This window comes from Symphalangus syndactylus, chromosome 6, assembly GCF_028878055.3.
Source record: "Symphalangus syndactylus isolate Jambi chromosome 6, NHGRI_mSymSyn1-v2.1_pri, whole genome shotgun sequence".
NCBI classification, from domain to species: domain Eukaryota; kingdom Metazoa; phylum Chordata; class Mammalia; order Primates; family Hylobatidae; genus Symphalangus; species Symphalangus syndactylus.
Window position 1 is genome coordinate 22,394,527 of NC_072428.2, and position 26,068 is coordinate 22,420,594.

The 26,068-nt window shown below is 46.0% G+C and overlaps 1 protein-coding gene across 5 annotated transcripts in view; it reads left to right on the forward strand.

Annotated features, from left to right (window-relative positions):
• Positions 1 to 5,781: 5,781 nt before the first annotated feature.
• LMO2 (LIM domain only 2) overlaps positions 5,782 to 26,068 on the forward strand; it is a 61,690-nt gene continuing 41,403 nt past the window's right edge. Inside the window, exons 1-2 of one of the 5 annotated variants that reach the window (XR_010121286.1) lie at positions 5,782 to 6,247; positions 17,078 to 17,170. Coding sequence is in view for 1 of the 5 variants with exons in the window: in XM_063641029.1 (XP_063497099.1) it covers positions 6,214 to 6,247 (34 nt within the window). In the remaining 4 variants the exon portion in view is untranslated. Of the gene's footprint in view, positions 6,248 to 17,077; positions 17,171 to 17,475; positions 17,545 to 26,068 lie in introns of all 5 variants that reach the window. The other 4 variants (XM_055281961.2, XM_063641033.1, XM_063641032.1 and 1 more) reach the window with 4 other exon arrangements.

Consider the following 26,068-nt stretch of genomic DNA (forward strand, 5'->3'; position numbering starts at 1 on the left):
GCAGTAGCCCTGCTTCCTCTGAAGTTTGTTGCTCAGTGATCTGTCTGCATGTAGAGTCAGGTTTCCTTTCATCTCCTGCTTCCTGGAGTCACTGGGCCAGGTAAGCACACCTGGAACATGGCCCAGGTGGGATGTGCTGGGCACTGACTGTTAGTGATGCTCCCACAATGTGAGAAGGCCAGGTTCTCAGTATGGCTGTCGGTGTAAAGTTCTATTCTGCATCCCAAATTCTAGATCCTTTGGCCTGAACTTGAGGAGGAGATAATGATCTCTACTTTGACCACAGATTGAAAGGCAGTCACTATTCCACTTTGCCAGCAAGAGAGCACATATTATAGTTTAATTCTCACTTGGCTTCCTGGTCTATTTCTCAGTTGTTTCTAATACAAAGAGGAAAGGTAAAGTCATGATACTTTTTGGAACCTCCTACCTCCCAGCAAAAAGGGCATGCACACACTTTCCAATCTTGAATGCAAAAGCGGTGACATAGTCACGAGCCAGCAAGTACACATATGACATTACTGCTCTAAAACACAGGCACAGACTGTCAAGAGTTGGAAGGAATATTGAATTCTAAAATCTCATCATAAGATGAGGAAACTTGAATCTCAGAGAAGTTTGATGATCCGCTCAAGCCAGGTAGGAGCCAGATATGGCTGGATCCCATTTCTCCTGAATCAACCCATACCTAATTATTAAAATTAAAGGTTGCAAACTGGTAGCCATTAGTTAAAGTCAGCCTGCTGATTTTTAATTTTTTGTCCTCAATGTTGGCTCGTGCACAACTTAAAAAATATTTTTGCCAGCCTGGCCAATAAAGCAAGCCCCATCTCTACAAAAGAAAGAAAACGATTTTTAAAATATTAGCCAGGCATGATGACTTGCATCTGTAGTCTCAGCTAATAAGGAGGATGAGGCAGAGGATTGCTTGAGCCAGGAGTTGTAGTCTGTGGTGAGCTATGTCTGCACTCCAGCTTGGGTGACAGGGCAAGACCCTGTCTTGAAAACAACAACAAAAAAAATATTTGGCCTTATTTAAAAGACGAAAGAATTCACTTTGAAATCCAAATTAACAAACATTTCTGGGCCTGTAAATCTACATGGTAGAAGGGGCTGAAGCAATGTCGTGCCTGATCCTACCATAGAGAGGATAAAGGGGAGGAATCAGGGATGAGGATCATTTCGGACACTGATAATTCATGAAGTCAAGCTGGATCACAAAGTAACATATACTGCTTTCAAAATGTCTAGTTCATGATTCATTATTGCTTATTACAAGGACTTAGAGTTTCAATCTGTAAAAGTTTAAATGAAATACAGATCTTAGAGATCATGCAGTCGAGCCAATTCATTTTACAGATGAGCATCACAGGTCCCAGACCATACACGCCTTCAGATAAAAACAGGGTCGCAGAGGTAGTAACCAGGCAGGAGTTGGTGGATTCCCCTGGCTCCTGCACTATGGGGGCACTAGATCCGTCACATTCCTTGCCCCTTTACAAATAGTTTTGGGAGCAAATCCCCAGGAATGTTTCTTGTGGATTCACATGTATCAAGGATACTCATTTCTACACCAAAGGCATTGATGCCCCACCTGGCACATAATAGCCACTCAATAAATGTGTTAGATGAATGAATGAATGAATGAATGAGTGAATGTGTAAGTGTGAATGACCTCAAAAGTGAGTGATGCTGCCTAAACCAAGGTCATCAAAACTGGCCCTTAGGGCATCATTCCCTGAAGCCACCAGTGCCATCATCTTTATTCACAGCCAAGCAGCTGGCCCCAGAGCTTTGTGTCTTGCTCTTCCCCAGATATCTCAGTGAAAAACCTTTGATTCAATTTTCACTTCCTCTCTTATAGCTCTCTTGCTCTAGGACTCCACTGGGGGTCCAAGAGCTGTTTGTTCTTCTTCTGCTATTTCCTGTTGTTCTTGAATAAAACAAATGCCCCTTCAACTTTGCTTCTCCATGGGACACGTTGTTCTCTGAGAGGCTCCTTGATCCTGCAAGTAATTAGGTCTGGGAGGGGAGGGTGTCCTATTGGTCTTCCAGACTGGTTCAGACATGTCTAGACCCAGCTTAAATTACCTTGTCTGTTACACAAGGATGGTAACATGTTGGAAAGAAAATGAGACAAGCACTTTGCTGCTGTCTAGTAGAGCAGGTGGGGCCCCTGTTTAACATTTGCTGATCTCCACTTAAGAGCAGGACATCATTAGCCTTAGTCGCCACCCTGAAATGGGCTCTGTCACTTGGATAGCATCTGTCAGTTGAAAGCTTTCTCTCCATAAACATCAACAGACTGGAAACTCAGTGAAAACTTCATTTTTAATATTTAAAAATTAAGTCTCCACATGCATTCTGGGACAGAGGGGCAATAAATTACAACTTGCTATGTGCCAGAGATTATACTAATTGTATATCTGATTAAATTCTCACAACCGCCTTAAGAGGGTTTTGTAAGCCTCATTTACAGATGAAAAGTGGAGGAGGAGAGAGTAAGTGGCTTGCTTGAGTAAGGCCCAAGACAGAATTCAAACCCAGATTTTTCTCGTCACAAAGCTAGTATCCTGGCGGGGCGTGGTGGCTCATGCCTGTAATCCCAGCACTTTGGGAGGCCGAGGCAGGCGGATCACTTGAGGTCAGGAATTTGAGACCAGCCTGTCCAATGTGGATAAACCCCGTCTCTACTAAAAATACAAAAATTAGCCGGGCGTGGAGGCAGGCGCCTGTTATCCTAGCTACGTGGGAGGCTGAAGCAGTAGACTTGCTTGAACCCAGGAGGCTGAGGTTGCAGCGAGCCGAGATCACGCCCTGCTGCACTCCAGCCTGGGCGACAGGAAGGAGACTCTGTCAAAACAAAATAAAGCAAAAGCTAGTATCCTTCTCTTAGTGTTGCCCCTTGCAGAGGAACTGGTTTTTTCTTTGTTTTTTGTTTTCTTTTAAAGCACCCTACATCACATAATGTCAGCTGGACTTTTCTGTGATATTAACACTGGGATCCTGTAAAACACTATATTCTGACCATAGTCTGACACTCTGCATAATGCACATACAATTAGCCAGAAAAACATAGTGTTTGAACCTCCTTTGCAGAGAGGAAATTCTCACAACTCCAAAGCAATAGTCAGCCCACGGTCAATGCCATCTCATCACCCAGCCCAAGGCTCAGCCTAAAACCTAGAGGGTCTCACTCTAAAGATAACCCAGAGGTCTCACAGCTTCCTGGTTGCAAAAACAACAATAGGAGCAGGAGTTGAGACCTAAAGATCATTCGGGTAGAAATGAGGAAGGAAATGACATGTTAAATGATGATTTTTCCCTAACTTGCTTTATTCTTTCTAGATGTGGCTCAAGAACTTGCAGAGTTATGGTGGAATAATTCAACTGATCAAATGCTGAAAGTTTTCCTATCGACTTCAAGGCTGTTCAAATCTCTATGTACTTTGAAGTCTGAGGCGCAAGAGAATTTCCCAGAGATTCATGTTTCTATCGATGCTAGGCTGGGCTGACACAGATAACCCCTCAAGAGGCCTTTCCGAACCGCCGTATAAACTGTCCCAGGTCCAGCAATAAAGCAACTGTGTCATTATAGTTCTCTGCCCTTTAGAAGATCTGATCTTAATACCCTTCTCTTCTTTTTGTCCCTCTGATTTCATCAGATTTGTTGCCATTCTAGGTGTTTCTCCTTCTCTCCCCGACTTTTTCTACTTCAGATCAAAGAACTTCCCCTTTTTCCCACTTTTGGATTTGCGCCCTGGAGGACAATGCAAGATTAACTTCCCTCCCACCTCCTCTTTAGGCACACAGGGTGCCCCTTAGCCAGCGAAATCTCCGCCCCCGAGATCCTCTCACAATTTCAGGCTGGTGAGTTGTAGTAGGAGACATGGTTTAGTTTGATGTGGTTAAGTCAGTCATCATGGCATCTTCATACCCTCAGCCCCAAACCGCTCTCCTACTCATCACCCTCACTTTCATTTCTTTGGATTATCTTTCATCGGTTTACCACCAGCCTTCACAGCCTCACCCAAGGCTGAAGCAGGGCTAGCAGGGTGGTGCGTTTCCTTCCCTGGTTGAGCTGGTGACTGCTGTGGGTAAGCAGGTCCAATGTGAACTCAATTTTACATTAAGAAAGAGAAAGCAAGAGTGAGTGGGCTGCAAAGACTGTTGCTTCATGGTTTCCCCTAAGCCCCAGAAATAGAAAGGCAGACTTCCGACTGGCAGAGCCCGTATGCTAACCACCAGACCACACTGCCAGATAAGAAAAATGTTCAATTGTGTCATACTTCCCTCATCGGCTCCAGTGTCTGAAAATGGCCCTGCATTTCAGAGAGCCTTACCATGACCCAGGGATTTAGAGAGGATCGAAGCGGGAGGACAAAGGAATCAGGCATCTTCTCTCCCTCTTTTCTGGGGTAAATTTATTTTCAGCCACGGAAGTAAAGAAAAGAAAAAATCACAACAGATGAGTTATGAGCTAACTTCTGATTTGCACGTGTAAGAGAAAGAAATGAACTGGATATCATTAGACATTGAGAAAGGGAATCTGCAAGCTAGCAATGTGTCTTCGGCCTTTTCGATTTACACGTGTTTATTTATGAGTACCTACTGTGTGCCAGGCATGATGCTTGGTGCTGCCAATTCAAAGAGAAATAAGACACCTCCTTGCAAAGTGAGAAGGCAGAACTAGATTCGGATTCACCTAGATTTCAACTCTTGTGCTCAGGTCACCACCACCATGGAAATAATTTTGCTTGACTCTTCCGGAGCAGTCGTGGCAGGCGTGTGTGTTGTCAGCCACTGCAGGAAGAGTGATGGCCTGGGTGTTGACAGGCTCCTAATTGGAAGGTAGGAGGTGCCGCCAGAGATCAGCTATAAAAGATATCTTTGGACTGGGGTGGGCTGCTAATGCTTGGAAGAGACTTGTGGGTGAGGCCCGGTGAGCTGTCACCTTGGAATAGGGCCATGCCAAGCAGACAGGCAGGCATGCGGGGGAGGTAGCTGACAGACAGGGGCACATGGGGAAACAGCCATTCCAGAGAACTGCAACAGCAGATTGCAAACCAGGACTTCAGGACTCAGAGGGGGGACAAGGAAAGGAGAGCCTGTAGTGGCCCCAAAGCCCAGGGTCAGAGGCAGGGCCAGGAGAGCAGCTGATAAGAGCTTTATGGTAAGGACAAAAGAGAAGAGAGCTGGAATCTCCTTTTATTCAGCTCATAAAGACCCAACTTCTGTGCACTTATAACTGTTCAGACCCTGAGGGGTTCAAAAAAAGAACCATGTTAGGAGAATTCAATATTTAATTAAGAGATGATCAGATCCATGCACCGAAATTATTGCTGGGTAAGACAATACTGTGTGTGTTACATAGCATTGAAACTTAGGAAAGCTCTTTCCTTGTGTTGTCTAATTTAATCCACTCAACAACACTGCAAAGTGGGTACCATTGTCCCTGTTTTTTATGAATGAGGGGGTGAGGTGCTAAGAAGCTGTGTACTTATATGAGTTTGTCTGGCTAGTCAGTGGCTGAGCCAAGTTCCAATCTAGGTCATGTGAGCCTCTGAACTTTCTGATACAACCTGCAGACCCCCTTAACTGGGATAATACAGTAATGCATTAAGCAGAAAAGGAGAAGTAAATACAGGCTGATGGTGTAGGGGAGAAATTCAAAGGGGGAAGGCCTAGGAGGGAGAGGGAGCTATGTGTGAACAGAACCAAAGACGACCTCTTGGAATTGGAAGGTCTCTTGGAATTCGTCCACACTGAGGATCACAAGTCTCCACGTTCTGAGTAGGAGGATGAGGGTCTGAGTTAGGATTTGGGCCCTGCAGGGCTTGCTGAGGAATGCCCTGACGGCCTAGGATTCCACACGGAGCACATCTGGTGTGAGAGAGCTCACTGCAAGGGTGAAGGCTCCGCCCTACCAGATAGACAACCAGGCCACCGAGAGGCCCAGCCCTCCAAACCCTGGATTTGCAACATCCTCAAAGAACAGCAACGGGCCTTGAGCAGAATTGAGAAGGAAATACCCCCACCTGCCCTCAGCCGTGAAGTGGGCTTTGCTATTCACAAGGGCCTGTGGGTGTCCTGGCAGAGAGGGGAGATGGCACAGGCACCAGGTGCTAGGGTGCCAGGGCCTCCCGAGAAGGAACAGGTGCAAAGCAGGCAATTAGCCCAGAAGGTATCCACGGGGCAGGCAGCCTAGATCTGATGGGGGAAGCCACCAGGATTACATCATCTGCTGGTGAGTAGGCTTCATTAATTCTCCGATGAATGGAGGATTGCAAGGGAACTTTTTTCATCTTCAAGGAGCCAGAAGCAGTGGTAATTAAATCGGTCTTTTAAAATAAAAAGACTCCAAAGGGGTACAAGCCTTCGAGCTTCCCCTCTGGTGTTCCGGGCACTCTGGCTTCTCTTTCGGAGGGAGGAAGAGCGTCTATTCATAGGCTGTGACTTGGAGAGGCCCCACGGTGAGTCAGGCGCTTGCTGTGTGAGCCGCTGGTTGCTAATGTCTTCAGGAACTGCTAATTTACCCATCTAATTTGTTCCTGTACACTGGCCACAAAGGGAGACCACTCAATTATTCTGATCCAAAAGAGAGGCTTGTGTTTACCATGATCTCCCCAGCAACTGTGTGAGTGTGTGTGTATGTGTGTGTGTTTGCCTAACAACCTTAGGCAATGAAGAAGAGGTGGGGCTGCTGCCCTTGTTAGCATTTTCAAACACATTCCAGTTCTGAGTTGAGGGCAAAGATTGTAATGGGATGCTTCAGAGAAGCCTTGGCTCCCAAGGAGGTTATAACTTCAAGGGGTGTTTTTGAAAAACCAAGGTGGATGGGGAAAGTAGCTACAAGTTCCTTCCATCACAGAGGATCAATGAAGGGGAACAAAGATTTGGGAGTATCTACTTTGTGCCAGGTACTGTGCTTGGGTTTTACACGTCTTCTCTTGTTGACTTTGCATAACTCCCCTTCAAAGCAGATAGTATTCCAGGTTCTTGCCCTAATGTTTCAGCTTAAAGAAAACCCATACTTCTTTAGGTTGCCCTGAAAAGGTGAATCTTCTGTGAAGCCTTTTCTGTCTTCGTTAAAATTAGTTAAGCTCTTGTTTGTGCTGCCAGAAAATCACTTTAGACCTTAGAAAGATGGCAGCCTCAGTTTTCTCATCTGCAATGTAGGTGTACCCATAGGGTCATTGTCAGAAATAATAGAAATAAATCATGGAAGGGCTTGGATAGTAGCTGGCACTTAGCCCTCATCAGTCATCATTGTCATTGTTAATAAGAGTAATAATAATAATATCACTTATTATAATTACTCACCTCTAGGTTTTTAAAAAACTTACAGGCCAGGTGCTGTGGCTCACGCATGTAATCCCAGCACTTTGGGAGGCTGAGGCAGGCAGATCGCCTGAGGTCAGGAGTTCAAGACCAACTTGGGCAACATGATGAAACCCTGTCTCTACTAAAAATACGAAAATTAGCTGGGCATGGTGGCAGGCACCTGTAATCCCAGCTACTCAGGAGGCTGAGAGAGGAGAATCGCTTGAACCCGGGAGGCAGAGGTTGCAGCGAGCCAAGATGGCACTATTGCACTCCAGCCTGGGTGACGAGAAACTCCATCTCATAAAAACAGAAACAAAAACAAAAAAACTTACATAAATTTATGCGGAACAAGTACAATTTTGTGACACACGTAAATTGCATAGTTGTGAAGTCAGGGCTTCTAAAGTATCTATCACCAGAATAACACACATTGTACCTATTAATTAATTTCTCATCATCCTCCCCCGACTCTTCTGAGTCTCCACTGTCTATTATTCCACACCCTAATGCCATGTGTACACATTATTTAGCTCCCACTTATGAGTGAACAATGTGATATTTGTCTTTCTGTGTCTGACTTTTTTAACTTAAGATAACAGCTTCCAGTTCTACCCATGTGGCCACGAGAGACATGATTTTGAGAGGTGACAGCGTGCTGGCAGTCCTCACAGCCCTCGCTCGCTCTCGGCACCTCCTCTGCCTGGGCTCCCACTTTGGCGGCACTTGAGGAGCCCTTCAGCCCACCGCTGCACTGTGGGAGCCCCTTTCTGGGCTGGCCAAGAGCGGAGCTGGCTCCCTCAGCTTGCAGGGAGGTGTGGAGGGAGAGGCGCGAGCCGGAAATGGGGCTGCACATGGTGCTTGCAGGCCAGCTGGAGTTCTGGGTGAGCGTGGGCTTGGCGGCCCTGCACTCGGAGCAGCCGGCTGGCCCCGGGCAATGAGGGGCTTAGCACCCGGGCCAGTGGCTGCGGAGGGTGTACTGGGTCCCCCAGCAGTGCCAGCCCAGCGGCGCTGCGCTCGATTTCTCACCGGGCCTTAGCTGCCTTCCCGCGGGGCAGGGCTCGGGACCTGCAGCCCGCCATGCCTGAGCCTCCCACCCCTGCCGTGGGCTCCTGTGCGGCCGGAGCCTCCCCGATGAGCGCCGCCCCCTGCTCCACGGTGCCTAGTCCCATCAACCACCCAAGGGCTGAGGAGTGTGGGTGCATGGCATGGGACTGGCAGGCAGCTCCACCTGCAGCCCCGGTGCGGGATCCACTGGGTGAAGCCAGCTGGGCTCCTGAGTCTGGTGGGGATGTGGAGAACCTTTATGCCTAGCTCAGGGATTGTAAATACACCAATCAGCACCCTGTGTCTAGCTCAGGGTCTGTGAATGCACCAATCGACACTCTGTATCTAGCTACTCTGGTGGGGCCTTGAAGAACCTTTATGTCTAGCTCAGGGATTGTAAATACACCAATCGGCACTCTGTATCTAGCTCAAGGTTTGTAAACACACCAATCAGCACCCTGTGTCTAGCTCAGGGTTTGTGAATGCACCAATCCACACTCTGTATCTAGCTACTCTGGTGGGGCCTTAGAGAACCTTTGTGTCAACACTCTGTATCTAGTTAATCTAGTAAGGACGTGGAGAACCTTTGTGTCTAGCTCAGGGATTGTAAACGCACCAATCAGCACCCTGTCAAAACAGACCACTCGGCTCTACCAATCAGCAGGATGTGGGTGGGGCCAGATAAGAGAATAAAAGCAGCCTGCCCGAGCCAGCAGTGGCAACCTGCTCGGGTCTTCTTCCACAGTGTGGAAGCTCTGTTCTTTTGCTCTTCGCAATAAATCTTGCTACTGCTCACTCTCTGGGTCTACGCTGCCTTAAGAGCTGTAACACTCACCACGAAGGTCTGCAGCTTCACTCCTGAAGCCAGCAAGACCACGAGCCCACCAGAAGGAAGAAACTCCAAACACATCTGAACATCAGAAGGAGCAAACTCCAGACGCACCACCTTAAGAGCTGTAACACTGTGAGGGTCCGTGGCTTCATACTTGAAGTCAATGAGACCAAGAACCCACCAATTCCAGACACAATTTCATTCTTTTTCATGGCTGAATAGTACTCCATTGCGTATATATACACCACAGTTTTAAATCCAATCATCCATTGATGGACACTTAGGTTGATTCCACATCCTTGCTATTGTGACTAGTGCTACGATAAACATACAAGTGCAGGTATCTAGTGATTTCTTTCCCTTTGGATGGATACCCAGTAGTGGGATTGCTGGATTGAATGGTAGTTCTAATTTTAGTTCTCTTACAAATCTCCATACTGTTCTTCCTAGAGATTGTACTAATTTACATTTCCATCAACAGCGTATAAGAGTTCCCTTTTCTCCACATCACCACTAGGTTGTAAGTTCCTTGAGTGTAGGGATCATGTCTCTTTTCTTCATTGTTTTATAACAAGAGCCTAGGAGTGTTTGGCACATGGCAAGTACTTGTTTTCTAGATGACGGATGAATGAATAAATGAGTGAAGGATGCCTCCTCCTCGTTGCTGTGAGCTTCTGAGAATGGACTCTTGTCTGAACTGCTTCTGTATCTCTAGTGCGACTACTTTGTCTGGCACAACAGCATGCTGCTACCCAGCCCGTATCTGGCCTGGAGAGTCTGGCTGCGAGCTCATCTCTGTGCTCTGGTCTGGCTATGGTTAGCTGCCACACCAGGAACTCAGAGAGTGTGTCCTGGACACATCACCCCTAGTTGGTGAGCTCCTCAAGGGTAGGGACGGTGTCTTGTTTATTTTTAAATCCTTAGTGCCCAGCACAGTGCCTGGCACACAGGAGATGCTCAAATGGCTACCCCTAGCCTCTGAGGTCCCACTGCCCTCAAAGAAGAGCAGAGCTCCAAATGAACTTGTCATCTTTCCCCTATTACCCAAACCTGTTCAGTTTTCCCATTTCTGTTTATTAAAGAACCATTTTCTCAGTTACAAAGATCCAAGACTTCTCGAGGGTATTCTACCCTAACGGAAATAGCACAGGCTTTGTAGTCAGACTTGAACCCTGGCTTTGGCAACTACTGGCTGTCCTGCCTGGAGAAGTTGCTTACCCTTCCTGAGCCTCAGTTTTCCCTTTCATCGAATCAGGATGATAATACACACTTGATTCATCCACTCAGCAAGCGTTTACTGGGCGCCTCGTACACAGCAGGAACTGTTCTAGGCACTGCGGATACATAGATGTCAACAAAACAAACATTGCTCTTGACTGAAAGGAGCTTACAAACTTGAGATGGGGAGACAGACACCAATCAAATAAGCAAGTACACATGTAGTATGCCAGATGGCAATATGTGCTAGGGAGAAAAATAACACAGACAGAGTGAGGGAAAATGGAATGCGGTGGCCCGGGTTATTAGTGTCTTACTCAGGTGATGAAGGAAGACCTTTCTAGTAAGAAGAACTCACATCTGGGGAAGAATGTTCCCAGAAGAAGAAGAGCAAAGGCCCTAAAGCAAGAGTTTGAAGAATGACAAGGGGGCCCGTGTGGCTGAAGCAAAGGGAGGGAAGGAGGAAGGGAGTGTAAGAGAAGGGGACACAGAGATGGCTAGGGCCGGAAACGCAGGGCCTTATAGGACTTTGGCTTTTTACTCTGGGCAAGAAGGAAACCTTGGGAGAGCTTCAAGCAGAGGACCCAAATGATCTGATGCAGGTTATGAAAGGATCCCCTGGCAGCGGCACAGAGTATGGCCCCTGACCTGTGTGGATGGGGCAGAAGCATAAGGCTGGCCATTTGCATCCCACAAATGACTTCAGTGTGAGGGATGAGCAAGATCATATACGAATGCGCTTGTGTGAGTATGCATAGAGCAAGTGCTCAAGCCATGGCAGCTTCTATCAATGGCCCTGCAGCTGCCTGGCTGTAGCTCCCTGGTCTCCTGCAGACAAGTCTTGGCCAGTCATGTGAGTCCCTCTGTCATTGCCCACTTAGTCGTTCCCACTGCTCCCACCTCCTTTCTTCAACCCTTCACTGGTGGTTAAGCTCCTAGCACAGTAGCCTCACCTCCAGCCTGTCCCCATCCCAACCCAACCCAACCCAAATGCAGCTCCACTCACATCCTTCCCCTGTTCAAGAGTCTTCCATGGACTAGTGGCTCATTAAATCCACATTCTTGGCTGGGTGCAGTGGCTCACACCTGTAATCCCATCACTTTGGGAGGCCAAGGCAGGCAGATGGCTTGAGCCCAGGAGTTTGAGATCAGCCTGAGCAACATGGCAACACCCCATCTCTACAAAAAACAAACAAACAAAAAAACAAAACAAAAATTAGCCAAGCGTGGTGGTGCACACAGTTGCTTGGGAGGTTGAGGTGGGAGGATCACCTGAACTCAGAAGGTCAAGGCTGCAGTGAACCACAGTATCACTACTGCACTCCAGCCTGAGCAACAGAGCAAGACCCTGTCTCAAAAAAACAACAAAAAAAAACCACATTCTTGGAGACTTGCAACTAAGGCCTTCCACAATAAGATGTTGCATTTACGTTTCCCACCGATATTCAACTGCTATCCCAAACATATTGAGTATCTGTGGAGAAATATGGGTGGGTGCAATATGTCACTCCTAGCAGAATCACTGAGGGTCAGGAAACTGACCCTCATCATGACCACACTCACGATGGAAAATTAATGGTAATAGGTCCTTCAGGTTCCCCAACCCCACAATATGCCCTAACCATGGTGGACAGGTATTCCTGTCTGTCACTGGCTCACTTCTCCCACCAGGCTACCGCAAACCCCACAGTGATGTATATTCTCTTAAAGCTACAAAATGGCTTGTGGTTTCCAAATCAGTTTTCTCTTACTGCTCTTATCTCCCTTGATACTTGCCCCTATGGGCCCCTCATCCATAATAAAATGCCCTCATTTTACACTTACTAGTTCTGACAAGAGTCCCAGGTTCCAAGTCATGGATTCCCATATGGGATTGCTCCTCTGATCCTTCATTCCTCTATCTTTTTTCAATCTATCCACAATTCACAAGGCATTGGTGTCAGACCAATGGCAAATAATAAGTGGGACCTTCTGGCTATGGATGGTACAGCGAAGTCCCTGACAACGTGTTTCTACCAGCCTGGAAATGAGGCTCTCCCATCCCCTAACACATCTACCAGTTGCGATGGATTTAAAGGCTGGCTAATGTTGAGCTTGTTCCACAGGGGATAGAAGTATTGGCCCCTGGACTGACATCTACCACCATGTGGATCTTGGAGCAAGACAAAGGAGCCCCCCAACATTAATGTTCTAAAATAGCAATGCCTGAGGCTGTCTTTTCCCCACCACGGATGCCAAAGCACAGACAGCCACTCACAGCTGTGGGATACAGATGCCCCTGTCATTATAAAAGGCCAGCCCTAAATGCTATTACAGAGTCTAAAAACTGAAAATGTTATTGTGAAATCTTTAGGTTTTTTATAGCTAGCTATGCCTGATATGGCTGGTGGCCTGGGACACAGTTTCCCTACTCAGTGCTGGGACACCTGGGCAATACTGCACCGACAGTGTCATCCCTATCTGTTTGGAATATACAATTCTTCTACAACACCATGGGCCAGGAATATCACATCATCTTGAGTAGCCATCAGGACAAACAAAAAGGAATGTGGTCCTGTATGTTTAGTCCCACCTCCCCTACAAACTACTTTTATCATAGTAATGATGCCCAATTGGCAGCCCAGCGCATGTGGTGTCCTCCAGCACCCCTTCTAAATGTGCCCTCCAGCACCCCTTCTGCTTTGTGCATCTTTGTGACACCCTTCCAGATGTCAGCCTATATCTCCATGACCCAAACCTGACTTAAGAGTTGTGGCCAGGCATGGTGGCTCATGCCTGTAATCCCAGCACTTTGGGAGGCCAAGGCGGGTGGATCACCTGAAGTCAGGAGTTTGAGACCAGCCTGGCCAACATGGTGAAACCCTGTCTCTACTAAAAATACAAAAAGTTAGCCAAGCATGGTGGCGGGCACCTGCAATCCCAGCTACTTGGGAGGCTGAGGCAAGAGAATTGCTTGAACCCAGGAGGCAGAGGCCGCAGTGAGCCAAGATTGTGCCATTGCACTCCAGTCTAGGTGACAAGAGCGAAACTCTGGCTCAAAAAAAAAAAACTTAAAAAAAAAGGTGTACCGGCCCAGGGAGACAATGGCCACATTGCAGGTGATGACCACAGCCCAGCTAACCACTGCATCCTGGAGGCTGCCCACCAGTTACCCACATCATCTACCAAGGGACCCCCCTGCTGGAGCACAAACAGCTTCCCTTGGGGGATCCCTCAATCGGCATTTGTCACATACCTGAAAAGGGTGGCCACCAGACAGGCCACCAAAGTTATAACTCTCTCCTCCCACTTCCTCCCCATTGGGCACAATAAACCTCATTGCCATTGTGGCTGGAACTTCCCTTCCTGGGCCTCCCAAAGCAATTCTACTGCCTAAGGCTATCTCCAGGCTAACTTGTATGTACACAGAGATAAAGCCACATCCCAGCCGCTGGACCTCATGCAATGTTGGGCCTCCTATCTGCCCCCATGAGCAGGCCACTCCCTTATTTGCACCACAAAACCACCAACACCAAACACTTCTGGTCTAGGCTCCTAGGTCTTGCCCTGTCCTGTGTTGGCTCAGATGTTATCCAGTCTGGTCCCTGGCTCATGAGTCCAGATCATGCATCTATCCAAATGTATAAATACATGCCTATGTTTGTATCTTCCTAGGCCCACATAGCACAACTAGTGTCACGGCCCACCCCAGATATTAAAGGAACACGAGATTGGAAGCCCCAGAGCGAACCTGCTTCACCTGTTCCACTCCTAGATAACTTCCTCCTGACTTCCCAACTACCTAAACTCACCTGCACACTGCTAAGTCTGACAACCCCCTTCACATTTTTCTGACTGTTCTGCAATTTAACCCTGCTGGTCACAGTCCCCAGTCAGAGGTGATGGGCCGTCTTCCTACCCATTGTCCTGGGTATAAACATGACTTGGGGCCAGAAGAGTGGGACTAAGGTCTTACAATATGATCACACCAGGAAAACTAGCAGATAATTCAGAGAAAGGTCTGAGGTTCTATCAGCCCATGTAACACAAAAAACAGCAGCACTGGAAGCTGTCACTGAAGGGCAAAAACCCCTAACTGCCAGGGTGGCAGATAAGAGACTAGCTCCAGATGATATGCCAGCTTCCCAGAAGGAGTATACGCTCTCAGAGGACATAGTGTATCCTGCTGGATGTGGATAAATATTGCAGGCAAAGTAATCCAAATAGCCCAATGGATGTATCACCAAACCGAAACCAAGTGCTACATGTGGTACTCTGAACTCCCTGGGACTTGGATGTCCCCTATAGCCTGGGGTGACCTTATTTTAGGAGCCCTCCTGCCCACAAGTAGACTTACATACTGCACTGGCTATGTAAAATTGGTACAGCCTGTATACAAGTATATTAGCTCTTTGGATGGTGAATCAAATGTTAGGGAGTGAATTTTGAAGAAATTGAGCTGAGTGCAAAAATTGCTCCCAGCAAAATGTCATTTGGCCCAACAGTTAACACCCACTGGGGCAGAAACCATCAAGGCACCCCGCCCCTCACCACCCACTCAGCCCCACTCACCTCTGCAGCACCTAGTAATCACATGCAAGAAAACACCCTTGCTCTTTTTGATTGACCGCCCCCAGCCTGACCCCCACCAGAGCAGATCACTCAAAATTAATCTTCCCCCACTACCTCCTCTCGGCATTATTCAACAGGTAGGCCCCTGTCCTATATCTACGTAGGTCCCCAGCACCAGGCTCTTTCTCCTCCCGAGAGGTCAGGGAGTCCTCTTCTCAGTGGGGCACTCAACCAGGGGCTCCCCTCGCTGCCTATGCCTGCATAAGTAATACACCTTTGAATTGCCTGTGATCAACGGGTCAGGTGTGGTGTGTTTTGGCATCCGATGCTTTTAAATGGGAGAGAACAGCAGATCTGGTTCCTTTCACTGGAATATTGTTATGGTCCAATTCTGCAACCAGTTGACTTCATTACTACCTGTGAACTGCACCTCCAGCTCCTCCAACTGACCCCATACCCAGATCCTTACTTGGGCTGTTTCCTACCAGACACACCTGCTCTGCTTAAGAAAACCATTATTGAAATCACTGGCTATTAATTCCTACTCAGTCCTTAGTAGCTCTGTGAGCTGGAGCAAGTTCTGTAGCCCTTCTGTGACTCAGTTTCATCACCCATAAAATTATGATTACAATACTTACTTCATTAGGGTGTTGCAAGGGCCTAAAACAACACTCTATGTATAGCTCATAGTACAAGCCTGACAACAAAGGAAGTTTCCAGATAATCGCTCATCAAGGGGCAACTCGATTTTCTGCTTCCTCCAGAAGGCCTTCCATGCTGATGTCCACTCTGATCTCTCCCTAATCCGATCTGATTGCAGTTTTGATCAACACCTCACTGTTGACCGTGGATTTCTTCTCCATTACAAATGTGTTCATTTTGACTTCCAAGTAAGAGATAAAGGTCTTGGAAAGAAGTGATTGCATTTTACCTGACTCTCCTACTGATTGCTGTGTCATCTTCCTCTTAATTTTGGGGAGACTGAGTTTCTTTCTCTGGGATGGCAAATACATGGCATATGTGCCAACATCTTCCCGTCCTGAAACCTCAGGACACACACTAATGTTCTCATCTTCTCTCCAGAACCTGGGTCCAGACTCACAATTCTTCTTAACACAGTACTTTGGACAGTGTCTACTAGCTTATCTAATAAATATGTATTGAGTACTTCGTAGGTACCATCCCCCTTGGTCAGTTTCTAGAAGTTAAAACGTTGGATATCTTGTATCTGCACTTATGGAACTCATCCCTTAGTGGAGAAGAAAGACAATATGCAAATACACAAATAAGAAAATATCAAGTAGTGACAAATATAATGATGAAAATTAAATAGCGGTGTGTTAGTGCCTGGGGAGGAGGCTATTTTTTAGATCAGGTATCCAGGGAAAGGCCTTCTGAGGTTTCTCCCTTGATCTGGGAGATTGGATATGGGCCTAAGAATATGTATTCCTAACATGCAAACGTAGGAAATTTGGGAAACACTGGCATAGTGAATGAGGTGAGGGCATAGAGTCAGAAGACCTAGGTCTAAATTCCATCTCCTACATTTATGCAACTGTATGACCCTGCGAAAGTTATTGAAATTTCTCTCTCAGTTTCCTCCTCTGTAAAATTGGAATGATACTACTGATCTCAGGAGGTTTTTTATCAGGATTGAATAAGATCAAGTATTTAAAATGCCTGGCACATAGTAAGTGCTCAATAAAAGGTAGGTATTATTTGCAACAATTAGGTCTATCTATTTATAACCTAATCTTTTGTTTGAATCACTCAAGAGACAAATCCAATAAATGCCACTAGGTAATACGGTGTCTGTGTGTTGGCTTTTGCCTCATGAAGCTCTTCCTCTTGAAAAATAAATTCTCAAAAGACATTCCTGTGAGCAAGAATGCCCGAGTCTAAGGAATAAGGGTCATCCAGTTCTCTAGTTTAGGCATGTTTAAGATTTGAAAGGGCTTTGGCCTAATTTCCTCTCCTATCAAATGGGCACCAGGCTACCTGCCCTTTCTCACTCAAGGGGGATTTCTGAGACTCAGAGGGATAAGAGGTTTGCAAAGCGTGAGACACAAACAGTTGCAGACACAGACAGAACACTTGCTTTCTCAGACCGGCAGGCGCATCCAATGGCAAGGCCACCTGATACACCAGTCCTGTTCATTTGGGAAAGGGACAACTCCTTCACATTCACAAGCTGGGCTGGTAAGTGAAGAATAAGAAGAAAAAAAAAAGAAGTCGGCAGGAAGCAGCCTCTTCAACCAGCAAAGAAACCGTTAGAATCCATCCCTGCGCCCTGATGCCAAAGTTCCGCCTGCCCCACCCGTCACACTATCAAGGACACCCGCCTGCTATCAGAAAGCCCTGGGGGTCTTTTTCCCTAGTTTATCAAGGACCTGTGGAAACATTTCTCTAACTGAAGATAAGAATTCTTTTTTTTTTCTCTCTCTCTCTTTCTCCTTTCTACTTCTAGCTGTCTAAACCAGAGGGTTCCTCTCATTTTCTTTCAGTAACAACCGATCTGAAAAGAAGATATTTTTCAACCTGAACTTGAAGTAACTAGTGGAGAGGCAGGTAAGGTGGGTTTAATTAATTCATTTGTTCATTCCTTCCTTCCTTCCACTATTGTATGCTTACTGCATGCCAGAAACTAGGCTAAGAAGTCTCTTGGATTTAATCCTGGGCAGAATGAGCTTGCAGTCTTTGGGGAAGCCAGACTGCACTTAACAATTACAAAATGCGGAATTGTAAATTGTGATCTGAACTTGGAGTGAGAGCATACATATGTGAGCTGAGAGACAGTGTGTGTAATAATTTTTTAGATTTGGCTCTTGCCCTCCAAGTGGACGTTTTCAGGGTTAAAAAGATGCCTCGGGGCCCAGATGACTTGCTACCATTCCGTGCCAGCCCCGTCTCCCATCCCGAGTCACAATTGCTTGACCCTTGTGAAGGTGAGGATGAAAATGACTTATTGGAGTGATAGAGAGGCTAGCATAAACCTGCCAAGACCTCCTTCAAGATTCGGTTCAGTTTGCAAAAGTTGCCAGATAAAAGATATTTCCAGATGGAGGGCCACGCAGGAAATACAACTGGAATATTTGTTAATAGCTCTTCCTTTGTGAGATATGACCCAAGGTGGCCTTCTGCAATGTGATGGGAAGCACTGTAGCTTGAAAGCTTGAGAGGAGTCAGCAGGCCCACGGCAGTCTCGAAGTCTTTGGAAAGGGGCTCTGGCCTGAGCAGGCATTAAAGATGCTCTGCTCATCAGAGACGCCCCCTTTTCCACCACCGCCACCCCAAATGGAGCTGGGACCTGCTATACTCTAAGTATTGGATTCTCAGACAGGAGGGCAGATATCTAGAAGAATGTTGAGTTCGTTAATGCTGTGGCTTTGCGTAATAACAACCTGCACTCTTTTTTTCTGTCCTTGGAGCCAAATGGGCTTCTGCAAAGAAGTTTATCCAGAAGTCAGGGATGAGCACTATTCGAAAAGGCCTAAGTGGGTAGGGATTGCCATTGAGTACACTGAAGAATGTGCTGGAGCTCATGAGACTGGCCTCCCCATAACATTTGGTTGTCGAATGGGTCCACAGATGAGTCTGAGAAGACCGTGAGCTCCCTGGAACAATATGTAAGATTCTGCATGTAGGAACAGAGCTACACCTAGGGAATGGTCTTTAACTTTTGTCAGATTTTTTGGGGGCGTGTGGGGGTTAAATACACATATCATAAAATTTAACATTTAACCACTCCCAAGGGTACAGTTCAGTGGCATTAAGCACATAAATATTGTTCGGTGACCATCACCACTATCTAGCTCTAGAACTTTTTAGTCTTTTCCAACTGAAATGTTTTGTCCATTATACAATAACTATCCCCTCCCCCTAGCTCCTGGCAACCACCATTCGCCTTTCTGTCTCTATGTATTTGTTTAAGTACTTCACAAAAGTAGAATCATATAGTCTTTTTCCTCTCAGGACTGGCTTATATCACTCAATGTCTTCAAGTTTCTTTCATGTTGTAGCTTATGTCAGAATTTCCTTTCTCTTTAAGGTGGAATCATATGTGTTTGTATGTATTTTATATATATATATATCTCATATGTATATATATATGTACACATATAGTATGCATATATCATTTTAAAAAATCCATCTGTTGATAGACACTTGGTTGCTTCCACTTTTTGGCTATTGTGAATAGTACTGGTGTGAACATGGGTGTACAAATATTTGTTTGAGTTGCTGTTTTCAATTCTTTTGGGTTTATGTCCAGAATGGAATTGCTAGATCATGTGGTAATTCTGTTTTTCATTTTTTGAGGAACCAGCATACTGTTTTCAGCAATGCCTGCACCATTTTACATTCCCACCAGCAATACACAAGTGCTCCAAACCCTCCAGATCCTCACCAGTACTTGTTAACACTTGTGCATTAGCCATCCTAATGGGTATGCAGTAGTATCTCATTGTGGTTTTGATTTGCATTTCTAATAATTAGTGATGTAGAACATCTTTTCATGTGCTTATCCATTTGTATGTCTTCTTTGGAGAAATGGAGATTCAAGTTCTTTGCCCATTTTGAAACTGGATTGTTTAACTCCAGACAGAGCCTGTCTTGCTCTGTCGCCCAGGTTGGAAACGTGATCTTGGCTCTGTCACCCAGGCAGTGGCACGATCTCAGCTCACTGCAACCTGTGTCTCCCTTCCTGGGCTCAAGCGATTCTCCTGCCTCAGCCTCCTGAGTTACAGACACACACCATCACGCCCGGCTATTTTATTTTATTTTATTTTATTTTTTTAGTAGAGACAGGAGTTTCACCATGTTGGCCAGGCTGGTCTTGAACTCCTGACCGCAGGTGATCCACCCACCTCGGCCTCCCAAAGTGTTGGGATTACAGGTGTGAGCCACAGTGCCCGGCCTATATGTTCTAGATCTTAATCTCTTATCAGATATATGATTTGTAAATATATTATTCCATTCTGTGGGTTGCCTTTTCACTCTGTTGATGGTGTCTTTTGATGCACCAAAGTTTTAAATTTTGATGTAGTCCAATTTATCTATTTCTAATTTTGTTGCCTGTGCCTTTAGAGTCATATCCAAGAAATCTTGCTAAATCCAATGTCATGAAGCTGTTCCCCTATGTTTTCTTTAAGAATGTTATAGTTTTAGTTACCAGGTTTTTAAAAGGTTTGTGACAATGCATGGGCTATCTTGAATAATGATTCTGGGGAGGCCTTCCTCACCAATGCAGACACTCAGGGCTTTGTAAATATCAGTGTGAATCTAGGAACTGGGCAACTGATAACATGGATGTGATATTTGAAGGCTTCAATTCAAAAGGAATGATTAAGTATCTCCATATTTATATCAGTATCCTGGGAGCTAGTGAAGATGAAAACCATGGTCTCTCTTCTCCAAGGACTTAAGGCAAGATGTTGCAGGCACACACGTGAAATTATTGCATTGCAAAGCAGAATCTAATGAGGCACCTAGCTAGGCACTAGGACCAAGGGCTATAGGAACTCAGAAAGGGATCACCACCATGAGCTTCAAGGCACAGAGAAACCTTCAGGGTAAAGATGTAGCTGGATCTGGGTCCACATTGGACAAGATTTGGAGAAGCAGAGAAGACTGGAGAGGATTTTCTACTAACTGCAATAATCATTGCCATTTACTGAGCACCTACTATGTTCCAAGCACTGTGCTCTGCCCACTGCATACATTATCTCAATGACTGCTCCTACCCCTACGTTTATCATTGTCTCTATTTTATCATTGTAAGCACTGAAGCTCAGAGATTTTCCTAAGATGACCCAGATAGTAAGTTGTAAAGCAGAGACTTGAAGCCAGGTTTATTTATCTCAAAGCCTCTACTCTTAATCACTCTACTATTCTAGTAGCAAAGCTTTAGAACAGGGAGAAAGCAGGCATCCCCGATAGAAAAGAATAACAGTGCACAGAAATGGCACAGGCAGGATATTTAAGATCAGAGAGGAGAACAGACTGGATGGGAAGTTTCAGGGTCCGGGACTATGGGATATAAAGTTGGATCAATGGAGTGAGCGGGATTACAGGGTGCCTTCAATGGAAGCATGGGAAATTTGGTCTCGACCTGCTAGAATGACAGAATCACACATAGAATTTCAGCTCTAACCTTCCAGTCTGCCTTTTTTCTCTATAAAATGAGAAAATTGAGGTCTCAAGAGGTTAAGCAACTTGTGGATGGTCATGGATGATAGGGAACCATTGCAAATTCTTGAGCATGGTGTTGACAGGGAAGAAAACAGTATTCCAGATTAGTTTTAGTGTGGCAGTAAAACACATGAGGGGTGACTGAAGGGAAGCAGCAAAAACTGGCAGAAAAAACAAGCAGCTCTTTCTCTGTTGTTTTTTTTGTTTTGTTTTGTTTTGTTTGCCAAAGGGTATCTCCCTCAACAATGGGTATTTCTAGGGAGCATCATTGACGAGATTCCAGCTCTACTCCTTCCTGCTGAGGTTTGTCGCTTAAGAATCTGGGGCCGGGCGCGGTGGCTCACGCTTGTAATCCCAGCACTTTGGGAGGCCGAGGCAGGCGAATCACGAGGTCAGGAGATGGAGACCACGGTGAAACCCCGTCTCTATTAAAATACAAAAAATTAGCCGGGCGTGGTGGCGGGCGCCTGTAGTCCCAGCTACTCGGAGAGGCTGAGGCAGGAGAATGGCGTGAACCCGGGAGGCGGAGGTTGCAGTGAGCCGAGATTGCGCCACTGCACTCCAGCCTGGGCGACAGAGCGAGACTCCATCTCAAAAAAAAAAAAAAAAGAATCTGGAGACAGGTAGGGCGCAGTGGCCTACACCTGTAATCCTAGCACTTTGGGAGGCCGAGGCAGGTAGATCACCTGAGGTCAGGAGTTCAAGACCAGCCTGACCAATATGGTGAAACCCTGTCTCTACTACAAATACAAAAATTAGCCAGGCATGATAGTGTGCACCTATAGTCCCAGCTACTCAGGAGGCTGAGACAGGAGAATCACTTGAAACTGGGAGGCAGAGGTTGCAGTGAGCCGAGATCACGCCACTGCACTCCAGCCTGGGTAACAGAGCGAGACACTGTCTCAAAAAAAAAAAAAAGAATCTGGAGACAGTTTGTAGGGGCAAGTGCCATCAGAAAGGTCAGAATTACCTTCCCCTGCCAGGCTCAGTGCCCTTTGATGGCCCAAATGCCAGAAAACATAGCTTCCCCAGCAGCGGCCTGTCCCCATCCTCCCCACTTCCTCCAATAGAAAGCCTGTCTGGGGTGCAATGTCTTAGATCAGAGACACGTGACTCTGAAGAGCCAATGGCCAGGAATGGCTTCTGGCACCTTCTTTATGTTGCCTTCCTGAATGTGAGCCTGGGCCAGGCCTCTGTGAACCTAACTCACCTGTCCCGTGGAGGCCACCATACCAGGAGAGGTAAGACAAGACACTGTGTTCCCCAGGCAAGAATGTTGACCCCACCTTACTTGAACTAAGCCCTTGTAGGGCAGAACTCCACTTATCCATCTATGTCCAGCCAAGAAAGCCCTGCCCTGGTTGACTATGGTCCTCTGAGGTTCTCTTTGCTTAGTTAATTCTAATAATAGCTGCCATCCGTTGAGCATTTATTCCATGTTGATCACTGGGCTCAGCATTTGGCATGCATGATTTCATTTTATTCCTACAACCCTGTAATGAAGATATTATTATCCCTGTTTTGCACATGATGAAACTGAGGTTCAGGGCTGTTAAATAATTTGCCTAAAACCATGTACTTAAAGGAGCCAAGACTCAAACACAAGCCTTTCTCTCTCCAAAGCCTTTGCTTTTACTCAATTGATTGACTGCATTCTACACTTTAGTCCTTGTAGAGGGTAGAGGTTCTGCAGTGGAGAGTCAGGCTTCAAAGAGTGGCCTTGTTGATTCCAGACACCACCTGTTTCTCTGTTCCTGGGAGCCAAGAGCCTGATCTCTTTCCCAAACCAAACTCTTGGTCCCAAATATAAATGGTATCTGGGCCATTATTCTTCTCCCAGTAATGATGCTCAAGAAAAACAAAGGATCTTGAAGTTCCTTCTACACTTTCACCCAGGGCATCATGCAGGCATGCTTTGGCCAAGGGGAATGGTGCTGCCATTTGTACAGTCATTCTTTTAATGAATATTTATTGAGGGCCAGCCACACATTAGGCAGGTTCTAGGTGCTGAAGACACAACTGGGAACAAGTCAGAAAGAGTTTCTACCCTCACAGAGTTTACATTCTAGCTGGGAGGAAAGGCCAAAACAAAACACACACCAAAACCCTGCACATACATCTGTAGTAAAGAGCAAATAGTGATGATGCTAGGAAGAAAAAGCAGGATAATGGGGATGGAGAGTGAGGAGAAGCAGGATTTTATAAAGCCCTCTGAGGATGAAATATTCAAACAGAGACCTGAATGGAGTACATGGGAGCCATGGGGGATCCAGGGGAAGAGCATTGCAAGCAGAGAAAAGGGCAAGTGCAAAAGCCTTCCAGTAGGAGTCAGCTTGGTTTGTTTTAAGAACCAGAAAGAAGGCCAGTGTGGTTCAAGCAGACAGAGTGAAGCGGCATGCTGGAGAAAAGGACAGTGGGGCAGTAGAGGTCAGATAATAGGGCCTTCCAGGCCACAGTGAGTTTGGATCTCAAATATGCTGTGCCGGGGTCCCAGGCACTGTGGTGTGTCACTCAGGTGTGGCACCTCTGCATAGCTCTACAGAGAGGAGACAGACTGCATAAACAAAGAGCACAAAGACAGCTCAGTGAGTCAGCTTACCTGGCTCTGACTCCCACCTTGAACTTGAAGCAGCAAATAAAGCCCAGGTTTTGGTACCCAAAAGAGAAGGTGGGGGAAGGTTTGACAATGGCCTGAGGCGGAAGAAGGAGCTGTTGACCCTGTATGTCTCATTTGCTTTGTCCATCAAAGGGTCTGAATTATCAATGGGTGCTCAAATTTTTTTTTTTTTTTTTTTGAGGAGTTTCGCTCTTGTCGCCCAGGCTTGAGTGCAATGGCGTGATCTCAGTTCACTGCAACCTCCGCCTCCCAGGTTCAAGCGATTCTCTTGCCTCAGCCTCCCAAGTAGCTGGGATTACAGGCGCCGGCCACCTCACCTGGCTAGTTTTTGTATTTTTAGTAGAGATAGGGTTTCATCATGTTGGCCGGGCTGGTCTCGAACTCCTGACCTCAGGCGATCCACCCGCCTCAGCCTCCGAAAGTGTCAGGATTATAGGCGTGAGCCACCGCGCCCAGCCGCCCAAACATTTTAAAGTTAGAATCTCTTTTCATAAGCAAAATTTTCCATAGAAGCTGACTGTGTGCCACTTTCCTCTCCAAGCACCTGATCTGCTTCATTTCACAGAATCCTTAGAACAGCTCCATGAGTAGGTACTCTGAATACTCCCACTTTACAGATGTGGAAGCTGAAATGCAGAGAGGTTGGGCTACATGCCCAAGGTCAATGAATGCAGAACTGCTGCAGTGGGAGCAGGGGTGGGTGATGCCCACTAGGGAGGCGCTTTCAAACTCCTACTGCTCCAAGGAGCAAGCTAGAAAATCCCACTTCTCAGGCCCCTTCCACTAGGACACACTATGAGCTTAACACTGCTAAGAACTCACTGAGGAATGGTGACATTTGGGGGCGGCTCCTTCAGTGCTTTGTTTGGCTTCTTTTTTAAATTATAAATGGTGGTTTGAAAGTTGTTGGAAGGGGGAAAATCACATGAAGAAATCAGGGATGTGGCTGAAGCAGTTAGTGTAGCAGAGAAGCAATGCAGCTGTCAGCAGCCTACCCAGGCCCCAAAATGGGCACAGCCCTGCATTTCTGGCCTGAGGCTTGCCGAGGTCTTAGGTGAACTTCAGCTCTTTCTACAGCACCTCAGTCTCAGCATTCTTTGGTGGATGACCTGATTGGCTGGGAGACTGTTGCTTCCTGATACAGTGGTGATCACTTCTGAAAGATGGGGTAATACCAACAGCTATCATTTCTGACCATTTACTGTGCAGCATCACTGTGCAAAGCATTTTTATACATATCCTATTGACTCCTCTCACAACTCCTGTGAGGCAAGCAGGCACCCCAGTGGCCTCATCCTAGTTCTGGTCCTGGTGACCTTATGATTGCCTCCATCCTCCATTTGATAGGTACAGAAACTGAGGTTCAGACAGGTGAAGTAAATTCCCCCAGATCACACAGCTAGCAAACACCTGAGCTTCTATGCTCATCCTAAGGCTCAGTTGAAATGGATTTTTTAAAAGATGTATTTTGGGCTCTTTACTATATAGAAAACCGAATTTGTTTATCACTAAGGTTACTAATAGGCCTAACATCTGTGAAAACTTATCTATCAGCTGGCCCTGAAATGTTCTGAAATGAGTCTGAGCACAAGACGCCTGTGACAACCGAATAGTTTAAAAAATTCTCCATGGGAGCCGAAACCCTATTAAGACAGATCTTTATTTTTGTTCCTGAATGCCATATTTAGAAACAAAATGTCATATTTTTGTATATGAACGTCATAAGTGACAAAGCATATGTTGCAACTTGGCTTCTAATAGTTGAAAAAAAAAGAGAGGTAAATTATCATAATGTTGGGATCTTCTCAATTATATTTGCATTTTCATTTCTATCAGAAGTCCATTTTAGCAAAGGAAACTTAGTCACTTGAAACTGCTCTTCCCTTAGAAAACAATAGTAAATGTAATAAGCAAAAAGAATAGAAAATGCTCACAGGAAAAAAAAATGATCCATCTGGGGTCAGAGCCATCATGTAGATTGATTCATTCTTCTTCTAGCATTCTTATTCAGGAAGGAAAACTTGAACATTTTTTGGACTTTAGGATATGTAAGATTTGCAAGGAATTGGGGGAAAGGGAAAAGGAATGAAATTTCAGTCCCACTGGCAGGGATCAAACAGAGATTTCCTCAACTTTTAAAGAACCGTTTTACATGTCCCAGTCACCTCATAGTTCCTGAGTCTCTCTTCTGCATAAGGCATGTACTAGTTGTTATGGGAGGATACAATAAGGTCATGATTGCTTTAAAATTATTCATAATAAAAACACATTTTGAGACTTGATTCTAAATG